The sequence below is a fragment of the Psilocybe cubensis genome, chromosome 5 (genome assembly GCF_017499595.1).
Source record: "Psilocybe cubensis strain MGC-MH-2018 chromosome 5, whole genome shotgun sequence".
Classification (NCBI taxonomy): Eukaryota; Fungi; Basidiomycota; class Agaricomycetes; order Agaricales; family Agrocybaceae; genus Psilocybe; species Psilocybe cubensis.
Window position 1 is genome coordinate 2,916,238 of NC_063003.1, and position 16,511 is coordinate 2,932,748.

A 16,511-nucleotide genomic window follows, 5' to 3' on the forward strand; every position below is an offset into this window, starting at 1 on the left:
TGTCGGTCGGAAAAAGCGTAAATGGTGAATGCATGTTCCCAAGTCTGATGCAATGATTTCAAATCTAACCCAGACCTCCAAGGTTTGAACAAGGTCAGCATACTGCAACAATAATACTCTCTGTCGCCTTTGTCGCGCCGTGGAAGGGGACCGCCTAGAAAATTGGGGACAATATTGTGCGCTCGGGATGAGTCACATTTGACTACGTGAGTGGAATAAAGAGGGTGCTCCTCAGTGAAACGTTCAAAACTTCTTTTGTTTATTTTAATATTTTTTCGCACACCGTCATATTTAACACGTTGATCAGAATCATCATCTGCAGGTATACCAAGACATGCATCAATGAAATCTTCCATCCCCCCGCCTTCACGTATGTCGGACGCATGATCATCTTCGAAGGTGAGTGTTTCACTACGCAAACGCTCCATTTCATTTTTAGTGAGCTTACGGCGCTCATAAGATCTAATCCAGTCGAATAGAGACATGTCTTCTTGAGTGACTGGGCGGTATTTATAATCATCTACATTACTAGAACCTACATAATGACCGTCATGTCGAGCTAATATAACTTTCTGTTCTTCATCTTCAGCATTTTCTAGATCCTCTACGGTAGGTAGGTGGGCGGCTTGGTCATCAGTGATACCGGATTTATGACTGCTCCTTGCGTCACTTACAAAACTTCTCCACCAAAAAGGTACAAAGGTATGATCAGTGTAATGATCAGGGTTGCCCAATAAATACAAGGAGGCCATCGGAGAACCTATCTCCATCTTAGAAGACAGAGAGTTGACAATTTTAAGCATCAACCTTCTGCCTGCGTCTTTACCTTCAATCTTGACATCGTCTTTAACTTTTTTTTCTTCACGTTCAAACACGTCATACATAGAGGTAAATATCTGATACGTTTTCAATGCGGGTTTGCTAATATAGTCTGATATATAATATATTATTGCTTTTATCGAAGTACCCGACAACAGACATGTCACGTCGGTATTACTTCTTGTGAGGTACGACAGCGGAAGAGTAAAGGTATTTAACATCGCTTCCAACTTTTTCAAAAATATGTGACCGTCGACGTGATCGACTTGAGACTGTTCGTACAGCCTTCGCGGAAATCGTGCTTTACAATTTCCATTCCAATCCAGGCAACCTTTCGGGCCCTTAGGCATATTTTTTATACCTTTTGATCCGTCAGGGTCATCAATTTGCTGACCGTATGAAACAGTGCATCTGTGCACATTGGACTTCAATATGATATCATCGACTGTAGTTTCGTAATTGTCCCACCATTCAGCATTAGAAATGCATGATGTGCAGTGGTCCGGACCATTGGAATCTTGACAAGCATGTTCTACCGGTATAGGGAGTGTTAGAGTCGGATCTGCGTAACTGGAATTTACAGCCTCGTCATCCTCTTGTATAATTGAATGAAGTCCATCAATTTCTTTGTCGTAAATATGTGGCACGCGGTCTTTAACAGTCTGCATGTTTCCTGTAAGAAATTCGCCTTGATGACAGCCTTCCAAATATGATAGAAGGCTCGCCTGAAATGCAGAGTCGTTGTTCATAATACGGTCACGGATTTGCTGTGGAGACAAGCAATTCTCAATCCATAGTAACATATGCAAATGTAAGGTGAGTCTTCCCTGCTGTTCTACCGTACCATAGTACGCTGAAGTTTTACCATACAAACCTCGATGAATATTGGATCCGACGCCTAGCACGTGTTTAATAAACAATTCAATTATGAGATGAAAAAAACGGGCAGCCGATACGGGATTCTGTGCAACCAGTCTATTCCTTTCAGAAGAAGGTAATATGTCTGGTGTAAAGGTCAGCTGTTCTTTGGCATAATATATTGATATAGGATGTCTGTTATCGGCAGGTGACAAGGTTATAAACCATATTGGGCAACCTTTGAAAGAAAGCAAAGACCATATCTCATTGCGCATATACTTTTTAGACGTGATTGACCCTTTAACATATCCTCCAACGTGGTCAAGATCATCTAAAAGTTTGTAACAGTCTTTCTCACTGTCTGTTTCAGGTGATACATGGTCCCCATTTACAAGACGAGAGGAAATGTCTTGAAGAACCGTTTTGTCTATAGAGAGCAATCTTTTAGATATCGCATCAAAATTACGGCGTTTTGCAACAAGAAAGCTACCAGTAACGCCACCTTTCAGTTGCTCGTGATTGAATGCAATAATAGGAAAATAAAGGTCGCGCTGGAAACGCTTATCATGGTGCATAAGCAGTATTCGCTTATGTTCTGACTCTGAAAGTTTACGCTTATGACAATGCTGACCTATTCCACCATAACCGTAAGGAAATAGCCAAGGGAACATCTGCGGATAGGCCTGAGGATTATCGTACATAGACTGCGGTTTTGGATCATGCCCAATAGCTAGCATTTTGCCTTCATTTTCTATGTGTTGCAAGGCTTTTGCCTTCAAAGCTTGTATGGACATATTGCCATAGTCTGTTCCACTCAAGCCATGGACAGTAAACGGACAAGGTCCGTCTACAGTTCCTTCATCTTCGCCTTCGTCGTGTAGACTCATTGTAGACTCCATACGATTAGTACCGTTGCGCTGTCTGTAGTCTACAGCTACGGGGACACCTATCAGCGGGTAAGACTGGAGATTTTTCTTGGATATTTCAAGATCAATATAATCCTTATGGTTAAGTTTCAACCATTCCAGAGCATCTGCGACCTTATTGCGACGCACTAGCATTGGACTACGCTTGAACTCTTCTTCCGTGGGTTGGGTTGGTCCTGTAAATATAAAGGCAAGTACCTCGTCAAGTTCTGGCTTTGAAGGAGGTAATTCATGATACACTTTCAGCGTTGGATTAGAGTACATGATGACATTTGCTGTCATTTTAGCCCGCCCAGAGGAAACTCTGACCAGACAGCGATTATGCCGAATGCGAGCAATCATCATGCGCTCTGCAAACGAAAGATCTTGCAGCTGAGAAGGTATTTTACCTAACCACAAATGATTTGCAAGCGAATGTCTCGGCACATGACCTTTTTTCAACGCAGCAGAGCAAGTATCGCATACATGGTTACATGCAGGATCGATCACAGGGCCCGGGATGTCCTTCACCGGGTCGTCAGGATGTAATCTCTCTACACGGGTAGCTCCCTCAACTGCGAGTATGTCAAGGGGATGATCAAACATAGACAAGTGAGTTAAATTATGCAAAGGCTGCAGCAGACCGCAGACCATGCAGCCTGCTTCCTCCAGTAGAGATGCAGATGAATCAGCGCAAAATCCATTGATGATTTCCTCTATCAGAAGCTTTGACGGTGGTTGTGGCGGAAACACATGGTCGTTTGAAGTGTGGTCAGAGTCTGATGTGGATACAAAAGCATCACCGTTGAGCATGTCAACATCGGAATTAGCAGATTCTGCGCCTGCCTGCCTCTGACGTTCTCGAGATGCTCGTTTATGTAGAACATTTTGGTTACGATTATGCATGATTGACTCTTCTGAATTGACTGTACTAGGTATTGCCTCAAAGATATATAAATGAGTGGAACATATACCACATTCATGACCATCTGTTAATTTTATCAGAGCAGATTTTTTGGTCTTGGAATTAAATGATGTAATACCGTGTTCTTTCAGTACATCCCGAAGCTCGCTTGAAGTGAGCCATTTGGTTGCACTTTGTATAGAAAATCGACAAAGAACTAGACGGCGTTTGTGGGGTGCGGACGCTTCGGCAGAGAGAAATGACTCTAAATCACGTATGTACGGCATATACCTAACGAACTTGTATGTATCACTATAATTAAACGATGCTGTGCCACTATAGGGTACAATATGACTTTCTATTAAAGCAGATGAAACGAAGCGAGAAAAATTTACAGCACTGTCTGTAAGTTCAAACTGCCGATCTGGATTACAAGAAGATGAATTGCTCTTAATTTTTCTATCTGACACTGATACCACACGTTCAAAAATACAGACATTACGAAGGCAAGTTCCGCACACATGATCACGCAAAAGTTCAATGGCATTGCCTCTATTTGTGGTTGAATTGATGCCGTACACTCCATGTAAACTTGCAATAGACCTAATTTCAGAAACAGACAGCCAACTAGCAGTGTCAAAGAGAGAGAACCTAGCAACTATTAAATCAGATATATTGTCAATGGAAGTTGAAATGTGAGCGTCTGTAGCAAGGTACTTCACAAATCTGTATTTAGTTTTAGCTTGAACGGAGGCACATCCCGTATCTTGTACCACACGGTATCGCAAAATCTCTGAGCTGACAACCTTTGAAACACCGCCACCTCCGCCTTGCAAGACATCGGAAGGATGATAGTATGAGCATTCAGAAACATTAGCAGTAAATGAGATGTAGTGGAAATAGTTGAGACCGAATAACCAGGAACACTGAAACGGATACATTAGAACGCCCTTCGATACTATATTAATGAAGGGATATTTCTCTGACCAAAGACGAGGTTGCGTGTAATGTCTGTCGAGCGTGAATTGATGCAAGGCGCATCTTGGCAAAATGGCTACCAGGCACCTATTATATTCCCACTTCCTGAGATGATTACGTTGGAGCAACAGAGATACTAAAATAGAAACTCTACGTGTATACGTTGCAGGCGTGAATCTTAACCACAAATAAGCCGACATTGAATGACAATCAATATATATGAAGCGGCGAAATTGCGAGTGCAACAAACGCACATTTCCATACGAGTGGGACTGTTTGACGGGTATCTCAGAAGCGGACGTAGTAGTACGATACAAGCAATGCATAACATGAACTAATACTACAGTAAGACGCACTCTACAAACTTTGTGCCCACTTGATACGCTGCTAGATCTAGTACATGTACGACTACGCAATAGATTATTGCCAGGAAATCGAACATCGTAGGTTGGAAATTCCCCACAGGGTAAGCAAAAGTCTATTGACCAATTATTTGTTTTAAACAACTGTTGATTGACAGCTATACAACTACTAAGCATCGATATTGTTCGAGAATCACCAGCATAATTGGATGCGTTCAAGGAGTGTACATTAATGCAACATTGTATGTGGCCACATAGGATTCCTACAAAATAGCGACAAATGTCAGATCATACACAGTACACATAAGGAGAAGATAACTCACCCCAACCAGAAACTAAAATAAAAAGAGCGTAGAAATGAAGTGATGCGGCGAGCATATATAAAAGAGTAATGTAAGTTTCAAGGTAAATAGATATGTTCACTAGTCTGATGGATATGAGTGTGAGATCGATCAAGGGGGGGGGGGAGGAATGTGTAGGAATAATTAAAGGAATCGCATCGAGGACCCTCGATTTATATAAGTAGACACTGACAACAGGTAACACCGGGTAACTCTGTGTAGCGTACGATTATTGACAACGGGCGCTTAAATTTTGGCAGAGGGGACACGCAAAGGAAAAGCATATGTCCAACTGTAATGCCATGATAATATGTATGTATTATTATATCGGGAGAAATTTGTACGGAAGACAAGTAGAATATGATACGAAGCAGTTGATAAGACAGAATACTAACTGGATATTCAAAGATACAGGAAGCAGAGTACAAATGACACGAAGAAAGAACAAAAACATTGAAGTAATAGACTACGCGACGTATATGATACCAAAAAATAACAACAGATAGCAAGGAGAATGTAAATAATACCATAACTATGTGTATTAAAAGACATTAGGTTTAATGAAATATTCAGTCTTCATCAAAACCTGCAAAGGACTCCTGTTCTGCCTCTATGTCGCTGGTATCGTGTTCCGTACCGAACACAACGGCATACTGTATGTTGGTACACAGATGAAATGACCGTTCCTTCTCGTATTGAGTCATAGTGTACGCCACCATAACAAAGGAGTTAGGTGGAATCTCTCCGCGACGCCATCTAGGTAGCAATTCGTCTAACCGGTCGAGGTCAGTGTTGAAATTGAAGGCATGGTTACGTGAATCATATATGGGAACTAATATATGACATTGTCAGTGGTTTGAAGCACATACAATGTTGATAACTTACTAGTGTCGGTTGAATCCATCATGGTCTTGAACCTGGTGCTTGATTTAAGTGCTTTTCGGCTTCCTCCTTGGAGTTTGGCATCTTTCTGTCCAGAAAGTATGCCGGGTGTCCTAGGAGGTTTTGAAGGAGAGATTGATTCCCGCTCCGCTATTTGAGTGAGTGTCTGAGTGAGTACAAAAAGAAAAAAAAAAAAAAGTAAGCATATGTGCCCACTGACATTTAACTCCCATAGTGCCAAAGGTGATTGCCTTATCACGGATAGAGGCTACCATAACCTGATGTCCGAACGCCATGCAAGCAAATCCAGCGAAGCGTTCCCACTCCTGGTGCATCATGTGACCAGACAAAAATTTGTTACACAGTCCTTTGGATATCGGCTCCAATAGATACGAATCGCGGGTGAGAATTGCACTCAGGCAGATAGCAGGCACCGAGTTGCACTGCAAAGTGGCACGCTTACGATCGTTTCCCATATACAGGATGCTGACGTCCAGAGGCGAAACCCGCGAAGGATTGATAAAGTTCTTGTTCCTTACAAAAGTCACAGCGTCATAAGCGTTTCTATATAACATAGTAGAGAGAGTAAGCAATACGCATCATTAAGTAAAGTATAGCAAAGGCTTTACGAAACTCACTCAAAATTCATCTCAGGGAAATTCTCACCGCAGAGAGAAAAAGAAACACAGTCGACTGGTGCCATGACATTAGGCGAGTTCCATTGCTTGAGAATACCATGCCTTGAAATAGTCAAAACAAAACATCGATTATCTTAGAAGGTAAAAACTTACTGAAGATTGGGAAGGTCAACGTAAGTGCTTTCTAAAAGACTATCTTGTAAATCTGTCTTCGTAACTTCGCATTTCTTCGGCAGATGTCTTAAGGTCAGACACAAATCAAGTCAGACAACAGATTGAAGATGACATATGGGTACGTTAACTTACTTGACCGAGAAGCGCATGGTATCCTCCATCAGAGCCGGCCCGTTCAATCCAAGACTGGGAGTTTTGTTCACAGGACCGGCAGGCACAACATCCTTGAACTTGCGGGGAACTCGAACTGGAGTGACAGGTGTAGGGGGAGCTTCAACAGCGGCATTGATTGGAACAGCTGTCAAAGAAGATTGAAACTGCACTTGTCGAGTTTTTGGCTGTTCAGAAAGACTGGCCATAACCACATCAGAATGCGCGTCGATAGATTTGGCACTGTTGAATAAAGGTAGATAAAGACGATCACATATATTGGCATGACGGATATTTACCTTATTACAGACGCCTTAAATTGAACAGGGGGGTCCAAAGTCGAATGTTCGGTTTTAAGAGCATCTGCTTCACTGTACTTTTCATACGCATCATCGAGCGCTTTGAGCAACTTGCTAGAGGAAGGACCGCTGGGGAGAGCATTGGAAGATGGATAAGTGGTCTGATGCATTCGACTCTCTCTGACCGCGTGCCTGATCAAACCCGATTAAGAAGTGATAAAAGAAAAACACCACAAATGAACATTACTGACGCAAACATCATAGCTTCATCTTCGTGAAGATCGATTGGACCGCTGGGAAGAACAATGCGAATGGATTTGCCTTTTCCTGGAATTCTGTAAATCAAGTTAAGTGATGCTCACGTAGACTTTTAGAGCATACACATACTTGGTGCCCAAAATGACTTCAGGTGACGGCAAGAAGGGGTTGATATCAGAATCAGCATCACCCTGCAAAGTAATGGGTGGAGACAAAACAGCAGATCCAGAAATTTCAGACCCAATCTTCAGCGGAGACACCGACAGACTAAGAGCAGGACGTCAGTCAATCGCAATGTGGAATAAAAGAGAACGGTACTCGCTCGATCGCAGCTTCCGAACGCCGAGCGGATCTACGAATCCCAACAGAGCCCTTCTTTGAAACGGATGATTTTCCTTTGTCTTTCTTTGTGGGGGTGGACGCAACGTTATCCGGTGCAAGAGGGATATGAACATCGACAGACTCTTTCTTAACCATAACTTCAGAGGGCAATACGGACGTGGGACGAGCAGATGCTTCTTGCTTTATGACAATGCCAGGCTCTTGTTTGATACGGACCGTTTGGGGCATTGTCTTCTGTGGCTTCTTGCCTTTCTGTTTATTCGGTTTTGCTCTGACAGGAGCACGAATTGTAATACGCGGATGTGAGAACGTATGACATAATAACATAAAAGATGTAAATGATAAACATACCCGCTGGTAGGATGAACAGAGACCATTTCATCCGCGGATGAATCATCGACTAATATGGCATCACTAATACCCTTCTGATATCGGGCGTTGGCTCTGTTCAGAGTATCCAACGGTATTAAGCAGAACGAAATAATGGCGAGATTTGATACAAGCAGTAAAACTTACGAATTATCGACGACTCGAATGACTTCGACCGAAGAATCACTCGAGTAAGATACGTGATTGACAGTCGCATCAACGTTCGCGCTGACGGATGTACGACTCTTCTTCGGAGGGGAAATTCGGGCTCTGAGGTAAATATATAACAAAACCAAAATATCAGCATAACATAAGGGTTATCAGATTGCAATTTCACTAACGGCAACTCCTCATCGGAACAAACGAGCGCAGCATCTTCGATATCGCGTTTCCTATAACGACAATAAAGTAGTCAAAACAAAAGAAAAAAAGTGCGGAATGTGCAGCTAAAATCATACAAGCCACTTGTTGACCTGGTCTTCCTAACAAAATTGTCCAACGCATCTGATCCGCTGCAATACAGAGATAAGAAAACGGAAGGAACGCATGTAAACGACGTGCGTGATTGAAGACACAGGGTAAGATAGTATGGGATACACGTACGCAACAGTCTTGTTCCCCGGTTTGACGACCTTTGCGGCAGCAATGCGAGAGGCGACGCTGTCTAACGGTCCGTCATCAGAGTCAGTGGCAACAGAAAAAGAATCTTCTTTGTTGTCGGGTTTGACGTGGATTATGACGTTGCGAATGCCTTTTGCAGGACGATGTCTGTTACAACGCACAACGTTTAAAATCATAAACTGTACATAGAATAACATGGAACGGCTTACTTGTATTCAGCAGAGGGCGAGCGATCACCAGCAACCACATCGGCATATGTAGGCTTGGGAGAAGCAGGAGCATAAGCAGAGTTGATGGAAACCATAATGTGATTGAAACGATAAAGAGACTTAGGAATACTGTAGATGATAGAGCTCGAGGCAGGTAGAGCGTCGAAGATGGAAAGCACTAAACAAAAAAAAACCAAGGTTTTATAGAAAAGGTTATGAGACAGCATCACAAGAATTCAACATGATAAATACTACTTGGAGAAACATGAAAAACAGAGAAAAAGGATAATAAAATCCATGAGTTGATACGGAGTAGAAAAATGCAAAGACTAACGCTCGGTACGATAGAAAGCGATGAGTGGAAACGCCTTTAGCGAATACCATACACACTCCCGAAGCCACTGAGACAAGCAAGTCAGCACGAATAAGATATTACGCGTGATGAGCGTACCAAGAGCAAACACCATTGTACAGGAGCGATTGCCTTAAGGGATTAAAGACGCCAAAAAAAATGATGGACCAAAATTTGATGTAAAAAAAAAGCCGACAGATGATGGTCGCACTACGCATAAAAACACGAAAAAGGTGAACTAGGCGAAGCGACACGTTGATGAGCAAAGGCAAAGAGCAAGCAAAGCAAGAGGAGCTCCATGAAACGAGAAAAGTAGGCACTCGGTACACCAAATCAAGTTAAAGAACAAATGCAATTTAATGAAGCGCGTCATATGAGGAGACGACAACACCATAGATGAACAACCGACCTAATGCCGCGGTCGAGAACAGGAACACCAGGGAAGAGGAACATATGAGAGCGAAGTAGACAGGGTCAAAACGGCGCCGATAGCGAATAAGCAAGGAGGAAAAATATATGAAAATTTTACAAAATGATCGGTGGTAACAACAACCGGAGAGGAGACAAAACATTAACAACCAGTACGAACCAAGCACGACGATGAGAACGGAACAGTAGCAGATTTCGGACAGAAACGGAAAGATTACACAAGAGGGACACACGAATACGAGTCGGAAAGCGAGAAACATCATAAAACCAAACGGTCAAACAAGGCCAAAAAAAAAAAAAAGTGAAACAGAATCCCACCCTCAACCAATTGCATGGACCCAAACTATAACCAATACGCTGCGCAGGCCCTCATGGACCAAGGGTACTGCGACGCCCGAAAATCGATACACGATGCTATGCCGGTGGTAGACTTTCAGGTATTTTACATATTCATATGGATGGACGAACATACTGACGATTCCAAAAACACGATTGACAGCTCGAAGATCATAGAGTGGTCTACGTAGAACAACCTCGCTCGTGGAGAATTACACGAACGAATTCCACTGAAGAACAAAACTTCTACGTGTACGGCGCAATATGCAGAAACGAATTGCCGCCTATTAAATTAAGGTAAATGATATAACTATATATACAAAATGCATACCCAACTGACCCAATCGTAGTGACGCAACACCGTCTATGAAGAAGAAAGCGATATATCTTCGACAGGGAGTTAGAATTACCGGACTGCGGAGCAACGGATTCAACGACGATGCGGTTAGTATAAAGCATGTACACGAGATGATGAAGACATACCTCAAAAAGGAAGACATAGAGGTAAAGCCGTGGAACTTAAGCATGTACGAAGGTCATTGGGCGGTCGACGCAAGTACGCGTTACTTCACACCTAGAAAGCATGCGCCGACAGAAGCAGGACTGGCGTTCGATATGGGTGTAGATCCAGACGGCGTGTTGGCGCACATGAGAGGAGACGATCTCATACACACCATGGACAACAAGGTCGACTATTTGCGAGAAGTCAAAAACGATAACGGTACAAGGTGAGCTTTGTGGTACATCTCATACACAGCGGCATACTAACAGTATCCGATCAATGACTCAGCACATCGCGTGTGGTTCCCAGCGTGTTCAAAGTTGGAGACATAGTCCGAGCGACCATAGCATTCATAGGAGTGATGCACAAAGACAAAGCTGTCGCGATGACCACAGTTCTGAGAGCGCTTACGCTCATACATGATGTGGTTAGTGAGGCAAGCATGTTCAGGGAAAATGAATAACACTGACCTCACAAACAGCAAGACGTACGAAATGGCCCAGCAGAGTTCATAGAGAATGACGCAGAAATCGCGAAGATACCCGTCATGAAGCGCCGTCGAGTGTATGACGAAGATAGAGAAGTAAGACAAAAGATGGAGGACATGACCATACACAGAGAATAGAAGAGAAATGAATATCTTATATTAAAAACATTAGTTGTTAGTATATAACTGCACATTACGCTGACAGAAAGACATAAACAGTTGAAAGACTACATGGCTATCAGGATGGAATCTTCACATCAACATCATTTAGAGCGCGATAAAGCAGATAAAGCAGTAGACATATCCACGAGAAATAGACGGCCTAACAGAGACGCATATTGAGGCAGCTTATGCACAATAAGTACAGACAAGTACATAAAAATATGGTACTGTAGCGAAAACAAAGGAAAGGAATCAAATATAACGACAACGCGCACAGACGGCAACTAACATAGAGGATGAGGAAGAGAGAGAGAAAAGGGGAAACAGTCTCACGGTGCGGCATAAACGAGCAGCTCGCGAAAAAATTTCGGCAATAAGCGAATGAACAAAAGATCAGAATACATAAGCAGAACATTCATTTTGGGAAATAAATTCCCGCGGAAACGCATACCTGACATTGGCCACCTGAGAAAGGCCTGGGAAAAAGAACGAGTCTATACTCCGTATAGGACTCGTAACCCAACGTCACGCTCTTCCAACTAGAGTGCTTTACCCTGCCCTCGTTATCTATTTGCTATCTTTTTGCTCCAGATACCTACGATCATCTCAGCTCATATGTTACGTTTATGCTGCGTTTGTATGTACGTCTATGTTTTGCCACATCTGTGTCCTGTATCATTATTATTGTCACAACTCCACGCGCCCAGCCCTGACTGGAATAGCCAATTTAAACAACTCGCACTATTTGTGCACATCCAAATTTAAGCGCGGGCTCCGCTATTTATATGTCTTGGTCGTGCTTGACAGATTGCGTCGGACAGCTGAGGCTTCTGCCAGAGTAATCGGTTTGTAATAGTAAGTTTATTTGGCGCTTATCTGGCCTCTACAACCGAGATGAAGCCGCATTGTAGTTCTTTAAATCATTGAAGTAAGAGATTGGCATTTGTTTTGAGTAGATGAAAGGAAAGAAAGGAAATGAAACTGCGAATAAGTGACATCCATGAACTCAGCCCCCTCCGTTAATAACCTAAGTTTCTCCTCTTCGATAGACTGATCTCTGTGGTACCCGTATGTCATCCGATCTATGAACGCAATTTAGTCTAGCGTCGACTGGATAAGGGATGGGGTAATAGTAAAACAATGCCTACCAATTTCTGCTTCACGCTCCACAAGAGACTAATCGGATGAGGTTTCGCTGATCGCGGGGCCGATATGAATAAATGGACTGCCCTCTTCGCTGAAGGACAGTGAGTCCGCAATGGCGTCCTGTGCGCCTTCGTTTACTGGCGCGCCTATTCACAGTAACTAAGTTGAACGTTTGGAAGCGAATAAACGATGCAGTATACCAATTACTTCTTGTACAAAGTTAAGAACGATTGGGGAGGATGGCGCGGGTGTCACGATTCGATAACGTGTACCTGAAGATTCAGATAGAGGGCACACATTCAATTTTGTAATTGAAATTTCTGCGTTGAATTTCCTCACCGTTGAATCTTCCCGTTTCCAAGCTTCGTCTCATGAATAACGCAGGGTCCTATATGCAATGTCAATGTGTTAAACTCAGAGATAAATCTGAGATATGTAACCGTGCCCACCGTTCCTTGAAAGATCCCTGAGTTTAAACATCAAATTTAAATTTCAATAAAAACACACCTTCTTCCCCCAAAGCATTACCCATTATCTCCCCGACCTATTGGTTTGTAATCAGTCGAGAGCAGAGTGCACTGTTGGACCATTATTATTACCTCTTCCCGTGCCGACTCATCTACAGGAGATGCTGAGCTCCCTCTGGCTGCAATTTAATCAAATCAATTGGTCTTAGATATGTACTTTTTTGCCGGTCTTCCAGGTCATAATATACGAACCTTCTGAAACGGAGTCCTCTGAGTCCCGTTCCAACTCTCCTGGTCCAAGCCAGAGGTGTGCAATCGCCTGTATTACCACATCTTCCATCGTACACGTTTTTTTCTTTTTTGGGATGAGTGCAAGGAATGAAGGTAAGAACATTTAGAATGGTGCTCGGTAGACAGAACATACTTTGTAATCCGTCATGAGCGTTGTGTACATGTCGGTATAGTTTTCTACGTCTGTTTTTTTAATTCTTGATAATAGTTTGTTTTTATGCTTAATAACATTTGACTTCAAGCTACCGTCGCCTTAGTATGATATACAGTGGATGAAACGGATGTCTTACATTGAAAATTGTTGCATCTTTTCCTTTGCCAATTCTCGGTCTGTCTCGATAGTATCTATAGCCTCAATGCAAAGGTCGATCGCTTGTATCAAAATCTTCGCGTCATCAACAGGTTTAAACTGTAATTTGAGTGCTTTTAAAAAGTTCGGTAGGTTCGGCATATTGACGTGGGTGGTCAAAGGGACGGAAAGTAGAATTTTCAAAAACTACCGTAGACGCAATGGTACTTATAATGTTAACATGCACACAACACTGATTTGGCAGAGATATCGATCGGTAAGACTAGATGTCTTCCTGAGTCATCAGACTCGTCTTCTATATGCCACGTCAAGACGTCATGGTGGTGTGTACAGTGTGTGTCGCAGTGACTTATCAGTTTGACCGAATCGGATATGATAAGTCCGATCCATCGATAATAAGAAGCACTGTAGAACGTGGATTTCTGAGGTTTTGGGACTGTTAAACAGGACGTTGAAACAGATGAAGAATGTTCAGCCAACTTTAGTTACAGTGCCGTACTCTCACAACCTGAAGAATTCGTGAGTCATGAGGTGACTGTGAATCAAATGGGATCAAATGTCGGCCTAAAAGAGTCTAAAGGTCCCTATTGTTCTACTCCAATCCTTATCGTTGGGCCATATTATCTTATATAGGACTATAGCCCCAAACATGGATTGAGTAGTTGCGTTTGGAGGAAGTGAAATTTGATGTAGTACCACCGACATTAGATTTTCCCTCTACCTCATGATTACGTTCTTACGGTTCAGAAGCACCGAGAATTATATTTAGGGGACTAGGGATTGCGTTCATCACACCTAATAAAATACACTACATGGCTTCAAGAAAAGCGTGATTATTTCCATGTTCGTGTAGTTGTAATATGAAAAGATGTTTATCGCGTGGGGTTCCATCCAAACCGAACTTTCACCCTGTCGAAGGTCGACAGCTTCAGGGTAGGGGGGGCTCCATCGGGGATTAATTTCTCCGATTTCCATCGCCATATACGACTAGTCATTCTGCCAGTTTTTCTTGAATCTTCGATGATTTTCTTACATATATCGACAGAACCTGCCGCATTGGGTCGATCGTTTGGATTTGTCTTGGTCATGGCGTCAGCTAACTCAGAAAACGCATCAAGACCTTTATATTTCTGTTCTACTGCGTTAATATAATGCTATGGCTTGACTGAAGCGCTAGTAGCATACCTCGATACACTCTTTAAAAACATTTCCCAGCTGGTATATATCGACCATAAAAATGTCACACCACTCCGGCTTCGACATCTCTGGGACGGTTCGGTCTTGACCCCATCGTCCTCGTCCTTTTGCATCTTTGCTTTGACATCTGACAGAGATTCCAAAGTCAATAATATAGTACTGAACAGGCTGAACGGTCCATCGTGGCTTCCAATGAAATTTTTTGAATGGTATTCCAGTGTGAGAATCCCAGCGCGAAAAGTGGCTTCCCTTTGGAATCACTTTAGAAATGTCCATCATTATATTACCCCAACACATATCCCTGATAGTTTCTAAACGTCAATGTCGTGAATAATCACAGGGGTACAAGGCAAATACCTGTGTGCCACATTATGTTCGTGCAAAAACTCGAGTCCCTGTGGGTTCGTTGATTCAGGACTCAGTGATAGTTCCACTGTTCAGAAAGAAGGAAAGCTCACTTGGAGTATCTGTAGAGCAAATTCAGAGAATTCTCCAAAAAATCTAAACGGAAGCAAGTGAAAGGCTAGAAGCTGAGGCATAACCAAAAGGGCATGAGCATCATCGCCCGGAATCATGATGACGTCTAGTATAGGCACAGAGCAATTTCTGGGATCCTCTTTCCATGTTTTAGAAGACAGAAGCGTAGCAAGCGGAATCTCTTGAGAGTCGGTTGATACTTTCTTGAGAACGACCTTCTGACCGTTGTCTAGTTTGACTGCATCATTTAAAACGGCTAGCTTCATGAAGAAATATAAGTAGTTAGTGCCATGCAGAATAGTCAAGAAGGAAAGGACCAAACTGTGCCCAGACAATCCTCGCACATGATGGGAGAGGGCCGTTTTTTGCCCCGCTTTACCTGACGCCATGAAGGTACCCAGTTTGGATCATATCTTGGTCGAAGACGATAGCCCCGGTGTAGAAGAAATGGCTGCATAGTGATCCAGAACTTCTCGTGTCCATAAATCAGAAACATATGGTCAGGTTCGGTCGACATGGTGAGTGTTCAATTTACGGTTTGTAAGTATTAAAATATGAACATTTACCCACGTTTTCACACAACATAGTGGCTGTGTATGGTTGGCGGAACATCTTCACATCAGATTCCCACATCAGGTCGTTGTCTTGCCCGTCCAATCGGCGCGGCGGAGCCAAAATGAGTACAACATAATGTCTAACGTCTCGCTACTAATGACGTTGAGAAGTACTTACCGTGAAAGATATGTACCTAGTAATCCGTACTGGATAAGAGTTTTTTTCACGCATAACATACTTAAAATGCTCACATTTCTTATCTCAATTAGGCGCCGGATCTTCTATTTATAAGTTGTCAGTCTACCTTAATAGAAGATCGACCGGCCAACAGCAACGTTGTCTTACGAGAGTGTGTGGCAGCTAGCTTCATACCATGGGTACGTATACGTAACTCACAATTTCACGCTCATTTTCCTATTCGTTTCATTGACATTTAAAGATCAAATTTAGTGAGCAATAAAAGAGATACAGGTAATTCAAAGTCGCCCCTACACGGGCCACGCCAGTCTAGGCTTGTCAGATTGCTGTCCGCCCCTCTATTCTTCACGATATCCATACATGAGTCGATCTGCAAAGTGGAAATGAAATACAACCTACCATATTCATCTTCACGGGCAACAGCAGAGGTGCTCTCATTAATTGTTTCAATGGTCTGAGGCTCTGCCTGAGATGTTGGCACCCGAAGATGCAT

General features: G+C 42.8%; 5 protein-coding genes across 5 annotated transcripts; 1 reads left to right on the forward strand and 4 right to left on the reverse strand.

The window, feature by feature from the left end:
- Nucleotides 1–1,875: 1,875 nt before the first annotated feature.
- JR316_0006375 (uncharacterized protein) lies at nt 1,876–3,488 on the reverse strand (the record flags this gene model as incomplete). The annotated part of the gene is made up of 3 exons (XM_047892121.1): nt 1,876–1,915; nt 1,936–2,975; nt 3,069–3,488. 3 exons carry the CDS (start codon nt 3,486–3,488, stop codon nt 1,876–1,878), a joined length of 1,500 nt encoding a protein of 499 aa, XP_047749470.1.
- A 2,248-nt stretch (nt 3,489–5,736) lies between these two features.
- JR316_0006376 (uncharacterized protein) lies at nt 5,737–9,204 on the reverse strand (the record flags this gene model as incomplete). The annotated part of the gene is made up of 15 exons (XM_047892122.1): nt 5,737–5,999; nt 6,053–6,215; nt 6,277–6,613; nt 6,688–6,789; nt 6,841–6,927; nt 6,994–7,254; nt 7,311–7,502; nt 7,562–7,645; nt 7,698–7,835; nt 7,882–8,181; nt 8,262–8,354; nt 8,427–8,549; nt 8,621–8,671; nt 8,883–9,047; nt 9,110–9,204. 15 exons carry the CDS (start codon nt 9,202–9,204, stop codon nt 5,737–5,739), a joined length of 2,454 nt encoding a protein of 817 aa, XP_047749471.1.
- A 1,018-nt stretch (nt 9,205–10,222) lies between these two features.
- JR316_0006377 (uncharacterized protein) lies at nt 10,223–11,353 on the forward strand (the record flags this gene model as incomplete). Its single annotated transcript, XM_047892123.1, has 5 exons — nt 10,223–10,327; nt 10,390–10,523; nt 10,577–10,954; nt 11,017–11,155; nt 11,210–11,353. 5 exons carry the CDS (start codon nt 10,223–10,225, stop codon nt 11,351–11,353), a joined length of 900 nt encoding a protein of 299 aa, XP_047749472.1.
- A 1,200-nt stretch (nt 11,354–12,553) lies between these two features.
- On the reverse strand, nt 12,554–13,732 carry JR316_0006378 (uncharacterized protein; the record flags this gene model as incomplete). The annotated part of the gene is made up of 4 exons (XM_047892124.1): nt 12,554–12,669; nt 12,863–12,911; nt 13,415–13,523; nt 13,572–13,732. 4 exons carry the CDS (start codon nt 13,730–13,732, stop codon nt 12,554–12,556), a joined length of 435 nt encoding a protein of 144 aa, XP_047749473.1.
- Nucleotides 13,733–15,206: 1,474 nt separating this feature from the next.
- Nucleotides 15,207–16,511, reverse strand: JR316_0006379 (uncharacterized protein; the record flags this gene model as incomplete). The annotated part of the gene is made up of 5 exons (XM_047892125.1): nt 15,207–15,221; nt 15,247–15,525; nt 15,836–15,970; nt 15,998–16,026; nt 16,418–16,511. The coding sequence occupies 5 exons, from the start codon at nt 16,509–16,511 to the stop codon at nt 15,207–15,209; spliced, it is 552 nt and encodes a 183-aa protein (XP_047749474.1).